Source organism: Sprattus sprattus (assembly GCF_963457725.1).
Source record: "Sprattus sprattus genome assembly, chromosome: 17".
Classification (NCBI taxonomy): Eukaryota; Metazoa; Chordata; class Actinopteri; order Clupeiformes; family Clupeidae; genus Sprattus; species Sprattus sprattus.
The window spans coordinates 12,418,240-12,438,311 of record NC_137915.1 but is presented as its reverse complement, the minus strand read 5'-3'; the positions used below and the strand labels follow the sequence as shown (position 1 = coordinate 12,438,311).

Sequence of the window (20,072 nt, the reverse complement as noted above, 5' to 3'; positions counted from 1 at the left end):
GAAGACTGAAAACCCTGAAACACAACAACTGGACAGGGAGCAGGTCTGACTCCTTCTCTTTCTCTCTCTCCTTCTCTTTCTCTCTCTCTCTCCTTCTCTTTCTCTCTCCTTCTCTCTCTCTCGCCCTCACTCTCTCTCTCTCAGCCTCCCTCCATCTCCCTCTCACCGCACTCCCTCTTTCTCTCCCCTTATCTCTCAATCTATACCACCTTTTTTCTTTTCTCTCTAACAGTCTTTGCCACTCCCTCGCTCCCCTTTCCTCTCAAATTCCTCACATGAAATGCTACTCATGGCAAAATCACAACGACCGTAAAGATAATCACAACGGTTATGAAGATAATAACAACGATTATAAAGACAACCACAACGATTATAAAGACAATCACAACGATTATATAGATAATAACAATGATTATAAAGACAATCAAAATGATTATGAGGATAAATCACAATGATTATAAAGATAATTTTGCTCTCTCCCTTTCCCTCTCTCTGTCTCACGCTTAACCATCTCCATCTATCGCCTACTACTCAATTGAATTGTATTGGCACCACCCCAAATCTGCTCACACACACACACACACACACACACACAGAGACACAGATATACTCACTCACTAACTCACTCACTCACTCTGTATTTACAGAGGGAGATACTAAACAACAGATGGGCATTATAGAACCACTACTGCTGTATCACTACCCCCCCCCTACACACACGTGCACACACACACACACAAACACAAATCTTCTGGCTTACATGCAGCACTCAGCAAAGTAAACAGACAGACACACACACAGACACACACTCAAATATAAGCAAGCACAGGTCACCATCATAGCACAGACTGATATAACCACTGACTTGGCCTTACAGAACAGCTCTTAAAGACTGAACCAGGAGCAGCTCACAGGGTCACTCCAATTTCCAATTTCACACTCATCACCACTATCACAAGTCAATTAAATTAAATCCATTTCAATTGTGTGCGTGCGTGCGTGCGTGCGTGCGTGCGTGCGTGCGCGCGTGTGTGTGTGTGTGTGTCTGTTGGGGCTCCTCTGCCACCACTCCCTCATAACAGAGGATACAGAGCTAGAGCACACAACACCATGAACCACATCAAAGACATCAGAGCAGGTCTACTATTATGTCTCAGAACTATGGTTTCGAACTCAGCAAAAATTCAATGTGAGCTACATGGAGGTTACAGGCGGCCAATGGCAAACTCTGCATTCATGGATGAGTACGAGGCACCCAAATCCAGACGTGGGTCCTTTTTGACCCTCAGTGACCACTGTAGGCAGCAGCGCCCACCTGGGTGATGATGGCCTCATCAACGGTGTCTGGGCCGATCTCCTTGTTGACGTAGAGCAGGGCAAAGAGGTAGCCAGCCCGACCGTACAACAGCTCGTCAGGCACGTCAGAGTCAGCAGACAACACAGTCCGCTGGAGCTGGAGAAGTCTGGGAAGAGGGGGGGGGGGGGGGGGGGGGGGAAGTATGGAGAGAATGAGGGAGACAGAGTGACAAAGAGAGAGGGAAAGAGAGAAGGAGGAAGAGAGTAAGATACATACATTACATTATAGGTTTTTTTTTTTTTTATTGAAATTAAATTCGCTTGGGCAATCTAAAGCATGTTTTGTCTTTGGTCGTTTCAGGAAAATAAGATCAGGTTCTTATCTAAATGAATGGGGAGAGATCCGTAGCTCCACATGGGGTGGTCAAAAAAGACATTTTAAGTACATGAATAGGCACTTAAATAAACGCTTACTCTTCATGTTGATTCATTGCACATGCACCACATTTTTGCAGCGCGGCTATTGCTATGGTAGCGGTGGAAATAAACAGAACGTTCAGGTGAGACGGAATGTCAGTTCCGCGTTTCTAACAGTGCGATTGGCCCTTTCTAACACAGGACAGGACCTCCAGTTACAGTTATTGAGCCACGGATTACGCATTCCCTCCCTGATTTCCAAATTCGTTTTCCCACCAGTGATTTGCCTCCTCCCTTATAATGTATCTGATAGTCCTGAGCTGAGCAGAGGGAGAGAGAGAGAGAAGGGGAGGAGAGGGTGGTGTTCAGTGTACAGCTAGAGATTTATCATTAGTGTATTCTAAGCAGATGAATATGTTATGCATTGCTGTAATAAATTGGCCAAATATGTCTGGATAACAAGAAACTTGGGAGTTATATATCAGCCCTGAACAAAAAACACACGCGCGTACACACACATTCACACAGACAATCGCAGACACACGCAGACACACAAACACACACACACACACACACACACACACACATACGCACGCATTCATTCCTTTCCTGTGTGTTACTGAATGAAGCATGGATTGCAGGGCAGTAATCTCTCAGGGACCAAATCAATTTTACTCACTAAATCTCTAAATCCTTTTGGCCCTGCCAATGCCTTTTTATAACTGACTCTAATATCATTCCACATAGTGTCTGTGTGGGTGGGGGGTGAGGGGGGTAGCATGATTGATTTGTAAAGTGGACTCGATACAGGGCCGTTCCATGTCCAAGACAGTTTGGCAGCCAGTCCCTGTAGACACACACACATAAACACACACACACACACATCCTGGCACTGTGTGTGTTTGTGTGTGTGTTTGGTTCATTCCAACCGGTCTGGACTGGAGGGATATTTGTCTGTGTGTGTGTTTCCATCCCAGTGCACTCAGGGTGACTGTCCATATGTGGCAAAGGCAATGTTGCAAAGGTCTGGATCTTACGGCCACCCCCTGTGTGGGTGTGTGTGTTTGTCCCTGTGTGCTAGTGTGTATCTGTGAGATTGTTTACTCATCCAAAAAACCTGTGGCATGATGTATTTTGTGTCTTTGTGTGTGTGTGTGTGTGTGTGTGTGTGTGTGCGTGCGTGTTTGCACGCATGTTTGTGTGTGCGTGCGTGTGTATCTGTGAGATTGTCACCCATCGAAAAAACAGGTGGCATGATGTATTCTGTGTGTGTTAGTGTGCAGTCACATGCCACAGCCTGGTTCTGTGGCATATAAGCGTGTGTGTGTGTGTGTGTGTGTGTGTGTGTGTGTGTGTGTGTGTGTGTGTGTGTGTGTGTGTGTCTGTGTGTATGTGTGTGTGTGTGTGTGTGTGTCTACATACTTGCTGATACATTCCTGTGCATCTGCCTGGTTCTTCAGGCGGTGGTGTGTGACGGCTCCCACAGCCAGCGGCCCGGCGTCTCCACACAAGAAGGTGACGCGGCGGCCACTCAGGCTCCTCAAGCTGCGCTTCACGTAGTCCAGCGCCCTCTGCAGGTGGGAGGCCTCCCTGGTCACGCGGTGCAGCTGCAGGTACAACAGAGCTATGCCTGCAAACACACACACACACACACACACACACACACACACACACACACACACACACACACACACACAAGACAATGAGACACAAACATGAGACAAATACACACCTACATAACCTCCCCTGGGAATGACACAAATATACATTTTCACAAAACTCCAAGCATTGATTATGCAAGAATGGGCTGCCAATAGTCAGGATGTGGCCCAGAAGTTAATTGACAGCATGCCAAGGCGGATTGCAGAGGTCTTGAAAAAGAAGGGTCAACACTGCAAATATTGACTCTTTGCTTTAACTTCATGTAATTGCCAATAAAAGCTTTTGACACTTATTAAATGTTTGTAATTATACTTCAGTCTTCCATAGTAACATCTGACAAAAATATCTAGACACTGAAGCAGCCAACTTTGTGAAAATGTACAGGTATATTTGTGTCATTCTCAAAACTTTTGGCCACGACTGTATGTGTGAAGCAGTGGAGGCTTCTCCATTGAGGAGAGGGAGGAAGATCCTCCTTAACATTTTGAGAATAAAAAGTGTACTTTGCCCAGACTACTGTGATTAATTAAAACCCTTAAATAGGACTACTTTAATACCTTTGTATATGTAATGTTAGTTTCCCTGGGTAAAGATGACATTAGCACCCCCTATCGCTATCGAAAATTACTGCCGGAGGACCTTCCTCCCTCTACCCTCCATTGACTCCCATTCATTTCTCTGCCTGCGCTGGCGGCTCGTGGAATGCGTTGACTTCAATGGCAGAGAGGAGGACGATCCTCCTCTGAGAGGGTGTGACTAGTTTAGGGGTCTGGATAGCGCTAAAATCTATTAACGAATAGGCTGGAGTCACGTCTGCGCTATAAACCAATAAGCAGAGGCCCTGGATATGGTGGGTGGGGTTATCCCCTCAAATCTAGGCTACGAAAGATAATCTGCTCAGTCTAAGAGACACAGTTAAGCAAGAATATCTGGTCATTTTAATAATGAGAACACATTAGCAAATTAGCAAATAAAGTAAACTATGGAAACCGAGGACATTGTTCATGTTTTATTACAGAAACCATTCCATGGGGTGAGTTACAATGACAAGTTGGCCATTAAAGCAACAGGTAGACCAATTCCAAAGATTGAAATCACCAAAAGCAACGGCAGAGTCAGTGTCGTGAGTGCTACATGGTTTGCTAGGTAGGCTACTCGTGGGTGACTGGTAGCATTACCAACAATCGGTTATATTGCTGGCCCTGTTTACTAATGAATGTCAACTCTCCAACGTGGTCTTTTCATGGATTTACTGATATAAAAAATATTGACAGGGCAACCAAGCGCCACGACAAATGTCAAGACCACGTTGGTGCTGCTATCCGCCTTTCATTGCTAGGCGGCACCATGCCTATAGAGCGGTTAGTGGATGAGGGTGTGCGGCTGCAAATTCAACAGCACAACGCTAAAGTGCGTGGCAATAGGGAGGTGGTAAAACGTCTGTTAGATGCAACGGCTTACCTAGGCATGCTAGAGTTGTCTTTCAGGGGGCATAACGAAGGGGAAAATTCTGACAACAAGGGCAATTACAGGGAACTTGCGGAGGTGATTGCGAAGTATGACCGTGTTCTGGCAGAACATCTGGAAAGCTCCATCGTCTTCTCACAGGCATGTCAAAAACAATCCATAACGATCTAATTGCAGCCATTCACCATTCGATTGAAACAGAGCTAGAAAAGGAACTTAACAGGGCACACTTCTTTTCCTGGCAAATTGACGAGACCACAGACATTAGCTGTCATTCTCAGCTGTCTGTCATCTTGCGCTATGTTGATGACCACGGTACAATTCAGGAACGCCGTTTTTCTAGCCAATAATACTTGAGAAAAAGGATGTAAGTGAATGATTCAGAGCATGATGCATTTGAAATGGCATCAATTATGGTCTTGTGTCTTCATTCTTCTTAAAACAATTGTAGCTGAAAATAATCAGACATATTACAACCAATAGCTTCAGTCATTGAGTGGAAAAAATAGGCCCAATGATTGGCCCAGAATCTTTTATTTAGTTTTACAAATCAAGAGTAGTCCTGATTTGACTAATTGCCTTTGCATCCTTTCCTTCTGGCCTGGACTAGTCCATCAAAGACATGCTGCCCACCAGCTTTCAAAGTACAATGCTGCCACTGGTGAATTTATCAATTTTATTCACAAAATTATCCCTCCCGGCTATTTTGTGCTGTAGTTCACCAAAACACCCTGAAACAACTTGAGTCTCACATACTTATGCCACCAACAGTACAAACGGGCCAATGGCAACCAAGCGCGCAGTCCTTCCTCCCTCACTTTAAAAACCACCAGCCGCCACTGGTGTGAAGATGAGTCATAATGACGGTGAGGTCTTGCTCAGATAAATATGTGTATATATATCCGATTGCTTGAATGGGTCAGTTTGTGTGCATTTATATGTGTGTGTGTGTGTGTGTGTGTGTGTCCGTTTGTGTGTTGGTTTTTGTGTGTTTCGTATGGCTGCTCGTACATCTGTCTCTGCGTGTGAGAAAGAGCAAGGTTGAAAGAGCATGTATTCATGTGTGAGTATTCATGGGTCGACTGAATCTGTGTGTGTGTGTGTGTGTGTGTACTTGTTCAACTGGTGTATGTAGAGCAATCATGGGGGCTGGCAACGCACGTGCGTGTGTGTGTGTGTGCTTGAGTGTATGTGTGTGTGTTTGTGTGTGTCTGTGTGTGTATGTTTGAGTGTGTGTGTGTGTTTGTTTGTTTGTTTGTTTGTTTGTGTGTACCTGTCCAGCCGGTGTATGTGGAGTAGTCGTTGGGGTCGGCTGTCTTTAGCCCTTCCTCCATCTGCACCAGCAGGTCTTTGATCTTATTCTCCAACTTCCTCTGGAACGCATCGCTCAACTGAGAGGAAAGGAAGAGGAGAGGAGGAGAGGAGAGAGTAAAAAAGCATAGACGAGAAAGGAGAGAGGGCAGAGAGATGAGAGGAGGTCAGGAAGAAGAAAAGGGAGAGGAGAGAGAAGAGGAAAGGAGAGGAAACATTAGAGGATGATATACACCAAAGAGAGGAATGGTAGAAGAAAAGAGAAGAAAAGAGAAGAAAAGAGAAGAGGAGGAGAGAAGTGAGGAGGACCAGAAGAGGGGAGATGAGAGGAGAGAAGTGTGGAGAATGATGGAGAGAAGAAGTGAAAGAAGAGAACGAGGAAAGGGAAGTGGAGAGGAGAGTGGATAAAAGAGAAGTAGAGAAGAAAAGGATTAGGGAAAAGGATAGAAAGAGAGAAGATAAGCAGAGGAAAAGAGTGGAGGAGAGAAGAAACGTTGAAGTATGTTACATACAGTGAGCTTTTCTTCTCTCTGGATAAACCATCTTTAATACCCACACTGGAACATTAGATTACCATCTGATTACAGATAAATGCCAAGGCTGCTCTGCCAATAGAAGAAATATCACATATCGCCTTCTCATTTGCACACTAATGTTCACTTCTAGTGTTCATACACACACACACGCACACACAGATTTACTTATTTTCTTTATCGAGTGTTCATACACACCCACATCATTCTTATTTTCTTTATGGCACACACAAACAGATGACCAGTTTTCTGGGCTGAATTCAGTTCAAGCTGTTCCAGACTGGTGGGCAGAAGTCAAACACATTTTTGCATCCCCACACAAGCACACGCGTACACACACACACACACACACACACACACACACACACACACACACACATGCACACGCGTACACACACGGGCACACAAACACGCATTCACATCAAGCATATTTCACATACACACACAGACATGCACACACACACACACAAAGATACAAACAAAACTGAAGTCATCTCACAGCAAACAGCTCTGCACAAACAAGCAGTGACTTTAACAGATACTGACAGACAACACTGTGCACTGATACTGTACGTATTTCACACTACAAACAAGTAGGGTTGGACTGAATCAATGCTGTAGTCATTTCATTTCACACACACATACACACACACATGCACAGAAACACACAGACACACACACACATATATACACACACACAGGGTTGTGGATTGACCAGAGGTGTGTGGAGTATCTGCTGCAGCACATCTGTGAGACTGTGAGTAGAATCTTGATTAGGGCACATCTCAGCCAGGGCACACACCTCTTAGATCACTCAGAATGTGTGTGTGTCTGTTAGTGTGTTTGTATGAATTTGTTTGTATGAATTTGTGTGTGTGTGTGTGTGTGTGTGTGTGTGTGTGTGTGTATGTGTATGTGTGTGTGTGCGTGCGTGTTTGTGCATGTACACGTGTGCATGCACGTGTGTGTGTTTGTGTGTGCGCGTGTATGCGTGCGCACGTGTGTGTGTGTGTGTGTGTTTGTGTGTGTGTAATCCAGCATGCCCTAATAACAGACTGGAGGAGGGAGACCATGCTGGTCGCAATGCTGCATTCTGACATGTCAACAAAAAAAGAAAGAGAAAAACACACAAGCCAGCAGGTGAGACAACACAACCATGAAGAAGAGAGCAGTGTGTGTGTCCTGTTTGTGAATGAGACAGCTAAAACACATAGCCCACTTAATTATGCACTCTACATAAACAAGCTGCTAGAGGCAGCCAGGCAGAAGGCACCATGCTGTGAGCTAAGGGGGGGTCTAGTAGTCCACAGCTGTGGTCAACATCAGTAGCAAAGTAGCCACCAGACTGGCACCTATCTATCGAAACTCCATTGCTCAAATCTATGCTCCTTTTTATGGCTTGGTATTGCCATCAATACAGCTGGAGATGGCAGTCCAGACTGTTAATGTTAGTGCCTCGGTGGCAGAACAGCGTATCCAACTCTGTCTCTTTTGTCTGTTAATGTTAGTGCCTTGAAGCTCTTCTCTTCGCTTGAAAAGTCCTCTTTTCTAAATGAGACTTTAGATGGAGCGTTATACCTGCCTCAGCCCCAAGAATAAGGACAACTACAGCTATTATTAGCTCTGCTTCAGCTATTGCTAGTGAGCATATTTCTACATAATATAAATTGTTTTAAAAGTCGCTTTGCATAAAGGCATCTTCACAAACATACTGGGACAACAATCTCATTCATCCGGTTTCTGTCAGCAATGTCGGTCAGGAAACATATAATAAGCCTCCGGTGCTATTTCTGTGAAGCACGTGGGCCATTGTTAATCTCGTGACGGACAGGTCAAATATATATATTTTTCATGTGCAGGTGAATATCAAAATAAAACTGTACATGCCAGAGGGTCTGAAACAAAGAGACAAAGAGATGCTAAAATAACAAACAGGACACTTGGTTCTGTCCAGTCTGCTTTTAATTAGGCCTCTTGGTATGGGTCACACACACACACACACACTCACACACACACACACACACACACATATATACATATAATAATAACATACAAACACTCGAACACAAACACACTCTCTTTCTTTCTCTTTATCTCTCTCTCCCTCATACACACACTCCTGGACGAATCCAAAACAAAACATAACCACAGGTAATTAATGTGCTTGTGTCTGGCGAGCGGATCCAGTGCAACTGTCCCAGTTGAGGTTAATTAAAGCCACCGTGGCCATATCTGCTAGGGAGAGGCGCTTCTGATCACACACACACACACACACACACACACACACTAGCACACAGTAGCAAACACACACACACACACACACACACACACTAGCACACACACACACACACACACACACACACACACACACACACACACACACACACACAGGGTCTATGCTTTACTAAACAACTGGCAGGCTGTGACAGTCTGCTATGTTCTTTACATTCCCTCCAAATTAGCCAATTCTCTCTGGGACTGACTAAACAGACAGGATAAGTGAAGCCTCTCTCTCTCACACACACACACACACACACACTCACACCCCCAACCCCCCCCCCCACACACACACACACTAAACAGACAGGACAAATGAAGCCAAAATGTCTGATGCCTGTCGGCCTGCCTGGTATTTACCACACTGGACCAGCTATCTATTAGAAAATGACAAAAGCCCATAAACCCATTTTTGGGCTGTTAAATAGGCTATTACTTTTGCTGTTAAAAGTCAAAAGACATCTGGCATATTTCAGAGTCCATCGCCATGTGACAAACACTTGTCATAAAACAGCAGGCAAGAACGTTTTGAAAGAGAACCTCCAGTGTTCTCCAAAGACCCTTTCAGGGTTCCTCTGTGTGACCGGCAGAAGACAATGTGATTCAACACATAACCTTTTGAGTACAGTGACTTCTACAACAGTATAACAATATCAGAATTTTCCACACACAAAGCCTGATAGGCAGTGTGTGTGTGTGTGTGTGCGTGTGTATGTGTGTTTATTTACAACAGGCAGTGCCTGTGTGTGCGTGTGTATGTGCGTGTATGAGTGTGTGTGTATGAGTGTGTGTGAGTGTGTGTGTGTGAGGGTGTGTGTGTGAGGGTGTGTGTGTGTGTGTGTGCGTGTGTATGCATGTGTGTGCATGAGTGTGTGTATGAGTGTGTGTGTGTATGAGTGTGTGTGTGTATGAGTGTGTGTATGAGTGTATGTGTGTGAGTTTATGTGTATCAGTGTATGTGTGGGGTGTGGGGGAGCCAGGTAACTCACCTAACACTGAGTCTGTGTGTGTGTGAGAGTGTGAGAGAGAGATTGCTATATCACTACATCACTAGTCATAGAGTTCTCAGTGACTTAATTTCTGCCTGGCGTCCTGTAGATGAAGCCTGTATCATTCAACTATAAAATATTTGTATTTAATGGTATGTTTCGTCATTAATAATAAACCTTTAGAAACTTCAGCAATTGACCAAAGGCGCTCTTTCCATCATCTTTGCTCGAGCTAAACTAAACATTCAACATGCCACAGCATGGCTGAGAGTACGTTTACACTGTGTCTAGGAAAAAGTCATAAATAATAATTGAAAATAGTATTTGATTAATTACCCAGCCGTTATGTATATATATTATTATTATATTATATAAGGGATGGGTAATTAATCAAAATATTTATAAAAATATATATATATATTACCGGTATATAAATTTAAAAAGCAGTATCATGAATCAAACTGTGATATGTGTTTGAAATACTAACATAACCAAAACATTGTTGCATCTTTGACTGAGGACAGTGTAGTGTTTCTGTCCACTTGATTTTGCCACCAGTTAATTGTGAATGGGTTTTATTTGAGCACTGACCATGGCCTCGTTCCCCGAACGCGCACTTAGCCTAAAAAGGACTTGAAATCGGTCGTAAGAGGGATCCTACGTTGCAGAGCGGTTTCCCAACGCGGCACTTAGCTTAAGTTTATCTTTCGTAGAATTCTACGTGTGGTCAGGACCAGTAGTAACTTCACACTTAGCGATGCAATCCAGTAGTAACTTCACACTTAGCGATGCAATCCAGTAGTAACTTCACACTTAGCGATACAATCCACCAGGGGCGTCGTTCGGCCTATTATAGAAGAAATCCAAACGATGTTTCTGTGTATAGCACATCATGAGAATGTCATTGTTTCACCTGCCTATTCCCATCAAAATAGAAATAAAGAATATTGAGTATTTGAAAATAAAGATTATACAAAATAATATGTTATTGAACTAAGGAGATGGCTTTTCTGACTGTGTAGTTAGGCTGCAATATTAGGAAACTGACATGTCATTGAGCTGGGCTGGAAATCAATCAAGAGGGTGGCACCCGCTAGCCTATATATATTTATTGAGGTATTGTTCTTATGTTGACACTTGTTATATTGGAACTTCATTCATGAGCCTATACATGGGTTTCTTGTATACAAACATTGAAGGCAACATGACAGGGAGTTGTTGTGTGGTGTTTGTGGCGCGCAAATCCGCGGCAGAAAGCCATCTACCCTAATACAAATGAATACAGAAAGCCCAGTTTAAATGTATTGTTTATTACTTATTTAGCCTACCGTTCCCTATTCTGTTGCCATGAATGCTTGCACACACCCTCAACATATTCCCAAACGTAACCTTGTACATTGTTGAGCCTTTTTCTATATTTCATTTGATTTGATATTTTATTTTTCCTGGCAAACGGATGCTTCCTCCTAGGTATACTGAACATCTTACCAACTCTGTTAGAGCAGTTCACCACACAACAACTCCCTGTCATGTTGCCTTCCTCCACAGCTTTCTCATCCACTTCTTGCGCACGCAACCAGTGATGACGTAGCCGAGAAACCCATGTATACACAAGTGAGAAAATCGACTCGTCTTGCATCGATGAACAGGCGACCTCCACCCTAAGAGATACTTAAGAACTCGTGCACGTGGCGCTAGTGCACCTGACTTTAAGATGATGTTCGGGAAACGCTCGTAAATAGAAAGCGTTACTGAGTCTACTATGTCGCCAAAATCCACGTAGAACGTTAAGATACGTCGTTATCGGGAAACGAGGCCCATTGCAGTATATCAATGACATAACACTTATGTTACTCATATAAAGAGTCAGCGCTAAACACCATGCAGTTCTATTAGGCCTATACAGTCATTTTTATTTTGAAAATAACATAACTTGTGACATCATTTCAGTAACAACTAAAATAGCATTAGCAGCAAAGCTTCAGTCAACTAATCTGAACTTTATCAACCAGTTCATGGCACATTAAGATCAATCCAGCAGTCCGCATACTGATTGTATCTTCAATGTTAAAACCAGCTTCCAATTTGTATCGGTGAATTACTCACCTAATTGTTCCAAAACCAATGAGAGGTCTCATTATCAGTACTGGAGATGTAAAAGGGTGAATTTAAAGGGGAAAAGAAATACGGTTAGCACAAAGGAGGGGCATCAAGTAGTTCTAGAGTAACTGCTGACAAGCAGTCAGGCCTTAACAAGGGAAACTGTCAAACTAAGAGATCGGGCATGACTTCTGAGGACCATGAAACCTCACAGAAAAAAACCCACAGCAGCGCTTTTTAATCATTCTTTTTTCCCCCCCTATTCCTTGGAAACTTCTCACCCAGCAGCAACGACTCGCATCTAAGTGGGAACCTCCTTCTGAAATGCTGCCTTAATGAGGCAAACTCCAGTGACACTATGGCCACGGTTTAAGCCTGAAGTCTAGCAGGAACATCCTGGAGTTCGAATCAGGACAGAGCTGTTCCAAACATGGGCTTCATTTGAAAAGGATGCAATGTTTGTCACAAAGCCCCTGAACACACAGACAGGGATAAGGAGACATTAACAAAGACCACTTGAAGGCTAAGAAGTGATTCACAACCTCCTGGCTTCACCCCATTATTTGGTCTGCTGAACTCGAAGGAAGGGCTCGCAAACTTGAACAATTACAAGGGTAGTTCAAGACTCCTCTTAATTCCCTTCAGACAGCCGACACCTACCGCGCTTCAAACGCGATCAGATGTGGCACAAGCAACGTTTTCTGCACACTCATGAGTCAAATCACGTAAAATGAAAGGTGATCCATCCTGTCTCTTCATTATTCAACAAAATGCTTGCTCGCTCACTCTCTCATTCACTCTCTCTCTCTTTATCTCTTTCGTTCTCTCACTTTCTTTCTTTCTGTCTCTCTTTCTTTTTCTTCTTCCCCCTACTTCGTGGCATATCACATAATTAAAGGTGAAATGTGAAATCCTACAAGAGCGTTTGATGTGTATTGCGTTCCCCTTTGCTTAGGCAGAGAAAATACCCGTCTACCCCTCCGTCTCATGCCTCATTGCCGTTTGCGCGTTGGGCTTACAATGTAGCCTTTATCTCTAGGCAGGGTGGCATAAACGGGACGAGTGCTTCAAGAAGATAAACGCGCTCAGCTTTAGCATAACAATGAAGCGGGTTGGGTGGGGGTACAGAATCAGCAGCCAGCTTTAAGTTAGCATGCCTAACTGCAGTGTTTCTATAGCCGGTGTTGAAATAAATGAGGTCGCATATAAATCGGGACAGCAAAGCGTGCAAGGATGCGTGAGGAAGAAAGACGAGGTTAATAAATGCTTATTAACATGTTAATAAACTTTTTGCTCCACAGTGCAGCTGAATAGGGAATATGGATCTGTTAGATGAGGGCCATACCCGGGCCGCACCAGGCTGCAGTCTGGTCTAGTCTAGTCTGTAGGGGTGTAACAGTACGTGTATTCGTACCGAACCGTTTGGTACACAACTTTGTTGGATCAGTACGCCCTGTGACACAAACAATTACTGTCAGAAAAGTGTATTTATGTCAAAAGCAACTACTCCCAGTTTTTCGCAGAAGTCAGTGCCAGTGAACCAGCTGTAGTATGGTAGTCGGTTTAATTTATTTCAATTCAAATCAATTTAATTCAATTCAATTAAATTAATATAGTGCCAAAACAATAGAATTGTCTCAATTTTGATTTTAGCCTGTTAGCCGGATAAGTCTGGTTAGCCGGATTAGTCAAACTCAATGGACAACGATTTGTGTCAAACTGTATGCCAAATTTTAAACTCAAGTAGGATATGCATGTGGATACACAAACATTTAATTTACGACGGCATCACCCGAATGTGTCGACTAGTGGAACGAGACAAAAACAGTCCTTCTACCCACAGCGTTCAGGCAGCCCCTAGCTCACTAACGCTGTAGAGTTTTTAGATTGCTGCGGAAATGCGACCATACTCTGTTGTAGAAAATACAGAATGAAGTGAATGGTCAAAGTGTTTTAGCCCTGCTACAATGTGCCTTGACATGAGCATTTTAGTCCGTTGTGCCTGCCCTCATAACCATGCGCAAGCTGCAGTTAAGGAATTATGAACAGGTTAGAGTCTTACAATAGAGCATTACTGTAATTTGTGTTATTTATTTAAGCTTTTTATATTTTCTTATTGACCGGCATTTGACTGCTTTAACGTTTAAAGTAGGAATTATGGTCAATGAGACACTGTTGAATGTGTAGATTTTTTTTAATAAATGACAAAAACCCAACAACACTGTACCGAAAACCAAATTGTTACATCAAAACCGAGGAACACACCGAACCATAAATGTTGCGTACCATTACACCCCTACTAGTTTCTCTCAGCCAAATTCCACACACACACCACACACCACACACACAAGCTCAGTCTCCAACTTTCAACTCCAGTGATTTACCTGGTTAATGTTTTAAGAGTGGATGAATATTTTAAGAGCTCAAAATCCCAACTGTCGGAACAGGCTTTTTTTTTTTTACTGTTTCTGATGCTCTAACATCTTTATATTTGGTGACAGAGAGAGGGAAAGCCAGACTTGCACCTTGTCATAGCTTGTGGTGTCTGGCTACTTTCTCATTCATTCATCATTTAAGTGAACAAACATCTGACCTGAAGGCAGGTAAACACACTGGATCCACTTCCTAGATCAGGCATAACCTTGCTTCATCTATACAATCTTTGTCAAGAAATACAGACTGTCTCGATCTCTGTCGCCTTCAGGAAATACAGAATGTCAGTAGAATCTCTGTCTATCTAAAAATACAGATGGTCTCTTTATCTGCCTCCTTCTAGAAATACAGAATGTCTCTATCTCTATCTAGAAATATAGGATGCCTCCTCCCCCTTCCACTCAACATCCTCCACCCCATTAAGGACAGTCAGGGTGAGCATCTCCTCAGGGTGGATGATGAGACCGTCCTTGTGCTACTTTTATAGGCCATGGTTGCAGTAGACCCAAAGAGCGGCAGAGATCTCGACACATCCAACACACACATGGCCAGCTTCAAAAATAACCATGATGCTGATTGCATGTAGCAGACATCCTTTGGCAGGCTGGGCTGGTTTTGGTGGATTCTGAGTCACCAGATAGAGCCGTGTGCTTAGGAAGGGAAATATGGCCTTGCCTTTATACTTCATTATACAGGAGCTGCAGGGCACATGAATAGCACTTATAAAAGTCAAATTATTGGGGTAATGTTTTTGCATTAACTGCAAACCTGTAATATTTAAACTGCATTGATTCTTAGCCTCTGGAAGAAATAGTGGCAGAGACATTTTGCAGCAACCACAGGATCTCCCTGCTCTCTTTGTGAAAAGCGTTCTCCTGTCATTCAAACGGCCCAAACTTCATGCTGCTGAAAGGAGTTAGCTCAGCACAAAGGCGTGGCTGCCTGCAGGAGTTCATGCAACAAACAGTTATACTGTTTTAGCTGCTGTTGTTGTTGTCGTTGTTACAAACTCTTGAGTAAACATCATCCACCCCAACCCCACTCTTGAAGTCCTGATCTTAATGCATGCAATGATTCAATATTCCTTCTGGGTGACTTTCGAATGCTAAACAAATGATGCTAATGACCAACGGAGCTCAAGGCTAATAACATTACCAATTCAATTCATTGAAGTGCTGCTTGCTGGGAAACAGTCATTTGCGATGTAATTTTCCCTGCTCTGCAGGACTATGGCCAATGTGTATAGCAGTCAGTAGATCACTGCCATATTTGCATTTATATCGGAGATCAGTGCAGTAGGCTACATACTTAGCTATGGATAGCTTGTAACCATAATATGTGGCCTGAAACCAACCCTGTTAAAAATCAATGACTCATTTTATTGCAGCAATTATTTATTGACAATAGAGCATTGTATTGTAGACTGACACCTGCCACATATTTCAAAGGCCATAATTGACTGTGCTGGGGGTTCACTTTTTCACATACCAGACAGGTGTGTGAAGGATACCTCAAAAGGTCTCCAATTCATACAAGCCTTTCCACTTTCTCTCCATTGAAGCCTTTTCACGTTCTCTTCATTAAAGCCTTCCTGTATGACAACAGTTAAATAGGATAGCAGGCTAGCCATCCAGAGGATCACGGCTGCTCAATACTGTGACACAGACCTCATTACAAGAGCCAGACAGATTCCCGAAGAGAGAAACTAATTTAGAACAAACAAATGACTTTCCAGGGAGATACACCTATGGATATAAAGTCGCTCATTTCCTTACAGGAGGAACACAATCAACTCAAAGCGTCCCCGATAAGTATGTGCACCTAATGTTCATCTTTTTAATAAGATGTAAACGAAGCATGCGAGCATAAACGCGACATAGAGGAGCCTGAATCATTCTTTACATCTCCAAAACAAACGGGCTCGTAGCAAATTCTTGAAAAAAGTGCTTAAAGTGGGTTTCAACTGGCAAACTCATATAAGCTCTTTCAGAAATTAATGTTTCACATAAAAATGTCGTTGGCACAGGCACAGACAACATCATGTGCGGATGAGCACATTAGGGTGACTGGCTGCCTCACATGTCATGCCAGCGGCACACAGGCGGGCTAGACTAACAAGTTTGAGACACGCCCACCACCGAACCAAACCATATCAAACTTTGTTAAACGCTGAACATCAGAAATGGGCAGGCAAAGAGGAAACTTCATGGTTATGCAATTGTATCTTTGACAAGTCTCGGTTGCTTTCATTTATCAAACTGTCATGCAAGTTTGACTTATAGTGAATTCATGATGCAAAATAGATAACGTTAAGCGTAATACTTTCTATGGACATACATTTCTTCCACAATATAGACCCATCACGATGCGTCTCATATATTATCTGGAGACTAGACTAGCTCATTAATTGAAAGCTAACACCAGGTAGCACAATAGTTAGCAGTTTGCAGTGGGAATAAAACTGAATAAAATGTCGTAGTTGGCTGTGTATTACCTTTCCGTTGGTATCAAATGGTTCACTGCCATTACTGTCTTCTCCTGAATTTGAAGATGTGAAGACTCCTTGGTCCCAGTCTGTGTAAGGGTTCAAAAAAGACCTCTCCTCCATCTCTGATTCAGAAGCTGTTACCAGTTTTAATTTCTTTGACATGTTGTCTCCCATTTCCACGGAACCTCACCCAGGCCAAACTGTACCGCCACCAAGTTCCAGTACACAGCTTGTGCGTAAAACGCGTTTTTCACACAATATCCAGTTTCGCCGTGGGGCTGAATTCACACAGTCAGAGAGATGGTCAATATTTGAGAGGAACTATGAGTGAACGAGGGAGGGTCCGGTGTTCAAAAGAAATAATATTAAGCCTATATCTCAATTAATAACCATCAAAGTATTTTCAAGCTCACTCGACCCCACCGAAAAATGCCAAATGGTTAATGAAACCAGCGATTCGATTTATTGAACCAACATAATAATAGCCTTAAACAGGTTCCTGCAGTTTCAAATCATTTGGCAAAATATTGAATATTAAATATACGTCCTTCTTTCAAAAAGTTATTTCTAAAAGATCTTTCGACATGAGATACGGACCTATTGTTTCCAACTGTAGCCTCTGGAAATTGTACAGTAGTTTCAGAAGTCAAACGTAATTTACAAACCTGCCCAAAATAGGTTGGTCCTCGCAAAAGTTTAATAAATTGCCCAATAGTACATCTTCGACTTAATTGTATGATGGGTGAATAATATTCCCTCCACGTCGTGCAACTGTCAAAATGTCCACAATAAAGACTGGAAATATCCCTGGGTGCTGCAGTATAATCCAAAAACAAATCACAAGATCTGTGAAGGTTTCACAATACAAACATAACCGCAAACTGGTGTCACCAAGACACTAGCCTTCTTTGACCTGCCGAGACCAAAAAAAAAATCCTTCTGGCTGTCGGTGGAATCACCCCCCTCGACTCACTGAGACCCTCTGACAGTCACCATCCCAGGCTTCAGCAGAGCATAACGAAGTCATGCATTCTTCGTGTGATAGGCTATTCTAATCAGTTCAAAAACTAAATGTATAACAGAAGAACCGGTCAAGCAGAGAAAGCTTGGGGTCCATTGTTTTTCGTTTCAAATGTGATTCGTCCTATTATCATTTCCGGACTCCCACTTTCCCTTTCGCAGACGGAGAGAGTGGTCTCTCCTATATAGTATCGGGTGGACAGGGTAGCGTCGAAGCCACCAGCCCAGCAGAAAGCAGATGTCTCTCGCCGATCTGGACCGAAATTGAGTGCTCGGCGCGGAAGAGACAGATGGCGGTTCTGCTGTGTAGCCTACTGATTTGCCACACGCGCTTGGATTATAGAGAAAATAAGTCCATAAACCCTTCCCTTCTCGCCCTCACTTAATTCTTTATTTTTCGACGGCACGTGATTTTTTTTGCCGGACAGCGCTGATTATTTTTAATAACCGGTGCATAGGCTAGCCTATGGATGCATATCCTTTTCCTACAAAGATTAGACTAATTCCGCCCTTGTAAACAACCTTATATTTTCTTTGCCTGGATCTCCAACTTTTAATGCTGTATACATTGTTTGTTTTTAATTTTGCATGAAGAGATTTCATTGAGCAATTCATGACTAGTGTATTCAACACTATAAAGAGGGCAACCTAACAACCTAAGCCCTGTGATAATGTTTTTGATATTAGTTAGCCTATATGTGATATTTTTTCATATTCCCTTGCCTGTACGGGTATTATAAGGCTACACACAGGTTATTATTACATACTTGTATTACACACTCCTGATAACCTCATGACAAATGTTTCTTGAGTAAACGAATTAGCCTAATAATCTTGAAACCAATGTTGCTGTGTAGCTATACTGACCACACCCTCTCCTGTAGCCTTTTCATTGTATACGTTTGACTAGTGCTTGCTGTTGAAGCAGGCTCCACCAAACAGCTCCACAGTTAATTTACTATAGCCTTTCAATTTAGTGCATGGGGAGATCCCATTTAATACACTGAAAGTTAAATTAATTCAGACAGGAAGCCTTAATGCTCAGTGCCCACTGTCACATCCTTTAAGTAGCCCACACAGTGGAAAAGGCATAACACGCTACATTTGGTCTGGTTGAACTCAGAGATCATCTCAGAGCACAGAGCAGAGTACCATCTCTCGGTGGTCTGGTCTGCTTGTTGTCATGGCGCAACTAGACTTTAAGCTCTAAACTAAACTCTCTCCAGTTTTGTGTATATTTTGTTGTGTTCAGTTTCATTAAATGGCTACTACCGTCCTGTTGGTTTTGAGCTATCACTCCTCACTATACTTTTTACTCACACCAGCAAAACTAAGTTAGCAAATGTTGAATAAAAGATCTGTAACAATAGGGGTTGAGGTAAAAGGAAGTGGCAGGACATTGTGATATAGTAAAAACAGTTGTGTCTGAGACATGATACCCTTGTCACTTGAGGGCTTTTAATTAGTAATGTGCGGAGACAAAGACCACATTCTGAAAGACACGCTTGCTCTGACTCTGTGATGGAGAGCACTTAAACCAGGGCTGTTTCTAACCACTCGATTCCTCCTCAGTTTAGTGCCTTTAAATAATTCATTTAGAGTAATGGAGGATCATATATGCAATCATTTTGGACTCAGCACCACGTTGGAGTCGAATGGCTTTCATTTTTAGTATCAAGAGCAGTTCAATGCACACAGGGTTTTTTGTTGTTTACGCACAGCTTGTGTTAAAGCTGAGCTCCCAGTGGGTTAGCAGGAATGCATCCTCTCCAATGTTATTCAGGTGTGGAGAAGAACTGTGTACGACTGCAGTACGCAAACAGTGCATACAGAAATGGTTACATTCCTTACTGGTGCAATTTATCTTTCATATGTTGTATGGCTTAAATTATCTGGCTTTTTTATTAGTGAATGTTCAAACATGACAATGCATAGAGAAACACAAAGACTGAAAGATTCCTTACATTGATCTTAGTTGTTACTGAAAGCAACGAGTCTTACTATAATACGGGATACATTCTAATCACACTCTCTTAATTTCCTCTTAATGTATTGGTATGAAAGTACAGAGCTATTAGT

At 42.8% G+C, this 20,072-nt stretch overlaps 1 protein-coding gene across 1 annotated transcript in view; it reads right to left on the bottom strand.

Annotated features, from left to right (window-relative positions):
* The window catches only part of lancl2 (LanC lantibiotic synthetase component C-like 2 (bacterial)), a gene marked incomplete at its 5' end in the record, with an annotated part of 41,774 nt that extends 24,627 nt beyond the window's left edge, over window positions 1-17,147 (bottom strand). Inside the window, 4 exons of the mRNA XM_080855661.1 lie at window positions 1,316-1,463; window positions 3,136-3,343; window positions 6,116-6,233; window positions 16,980-17,147. Of these exons, the coding sequence (XP_080711787.1) occupies window positions 1,316-1,463; window positions 3,136-3,343; window positions 6,116-6,233; window positions 16,980-17,147 (642 nt within the window). The remainder of the gene's footprint in view (window positions 1-1,315; window positions 1,464-3,135; window positions 3,344-6,115; window positions 6,234-16,979) is intronic.
* Between the last annotated feature and the right edge of the window lie 2,925 nt (window positions 17,148-20,072).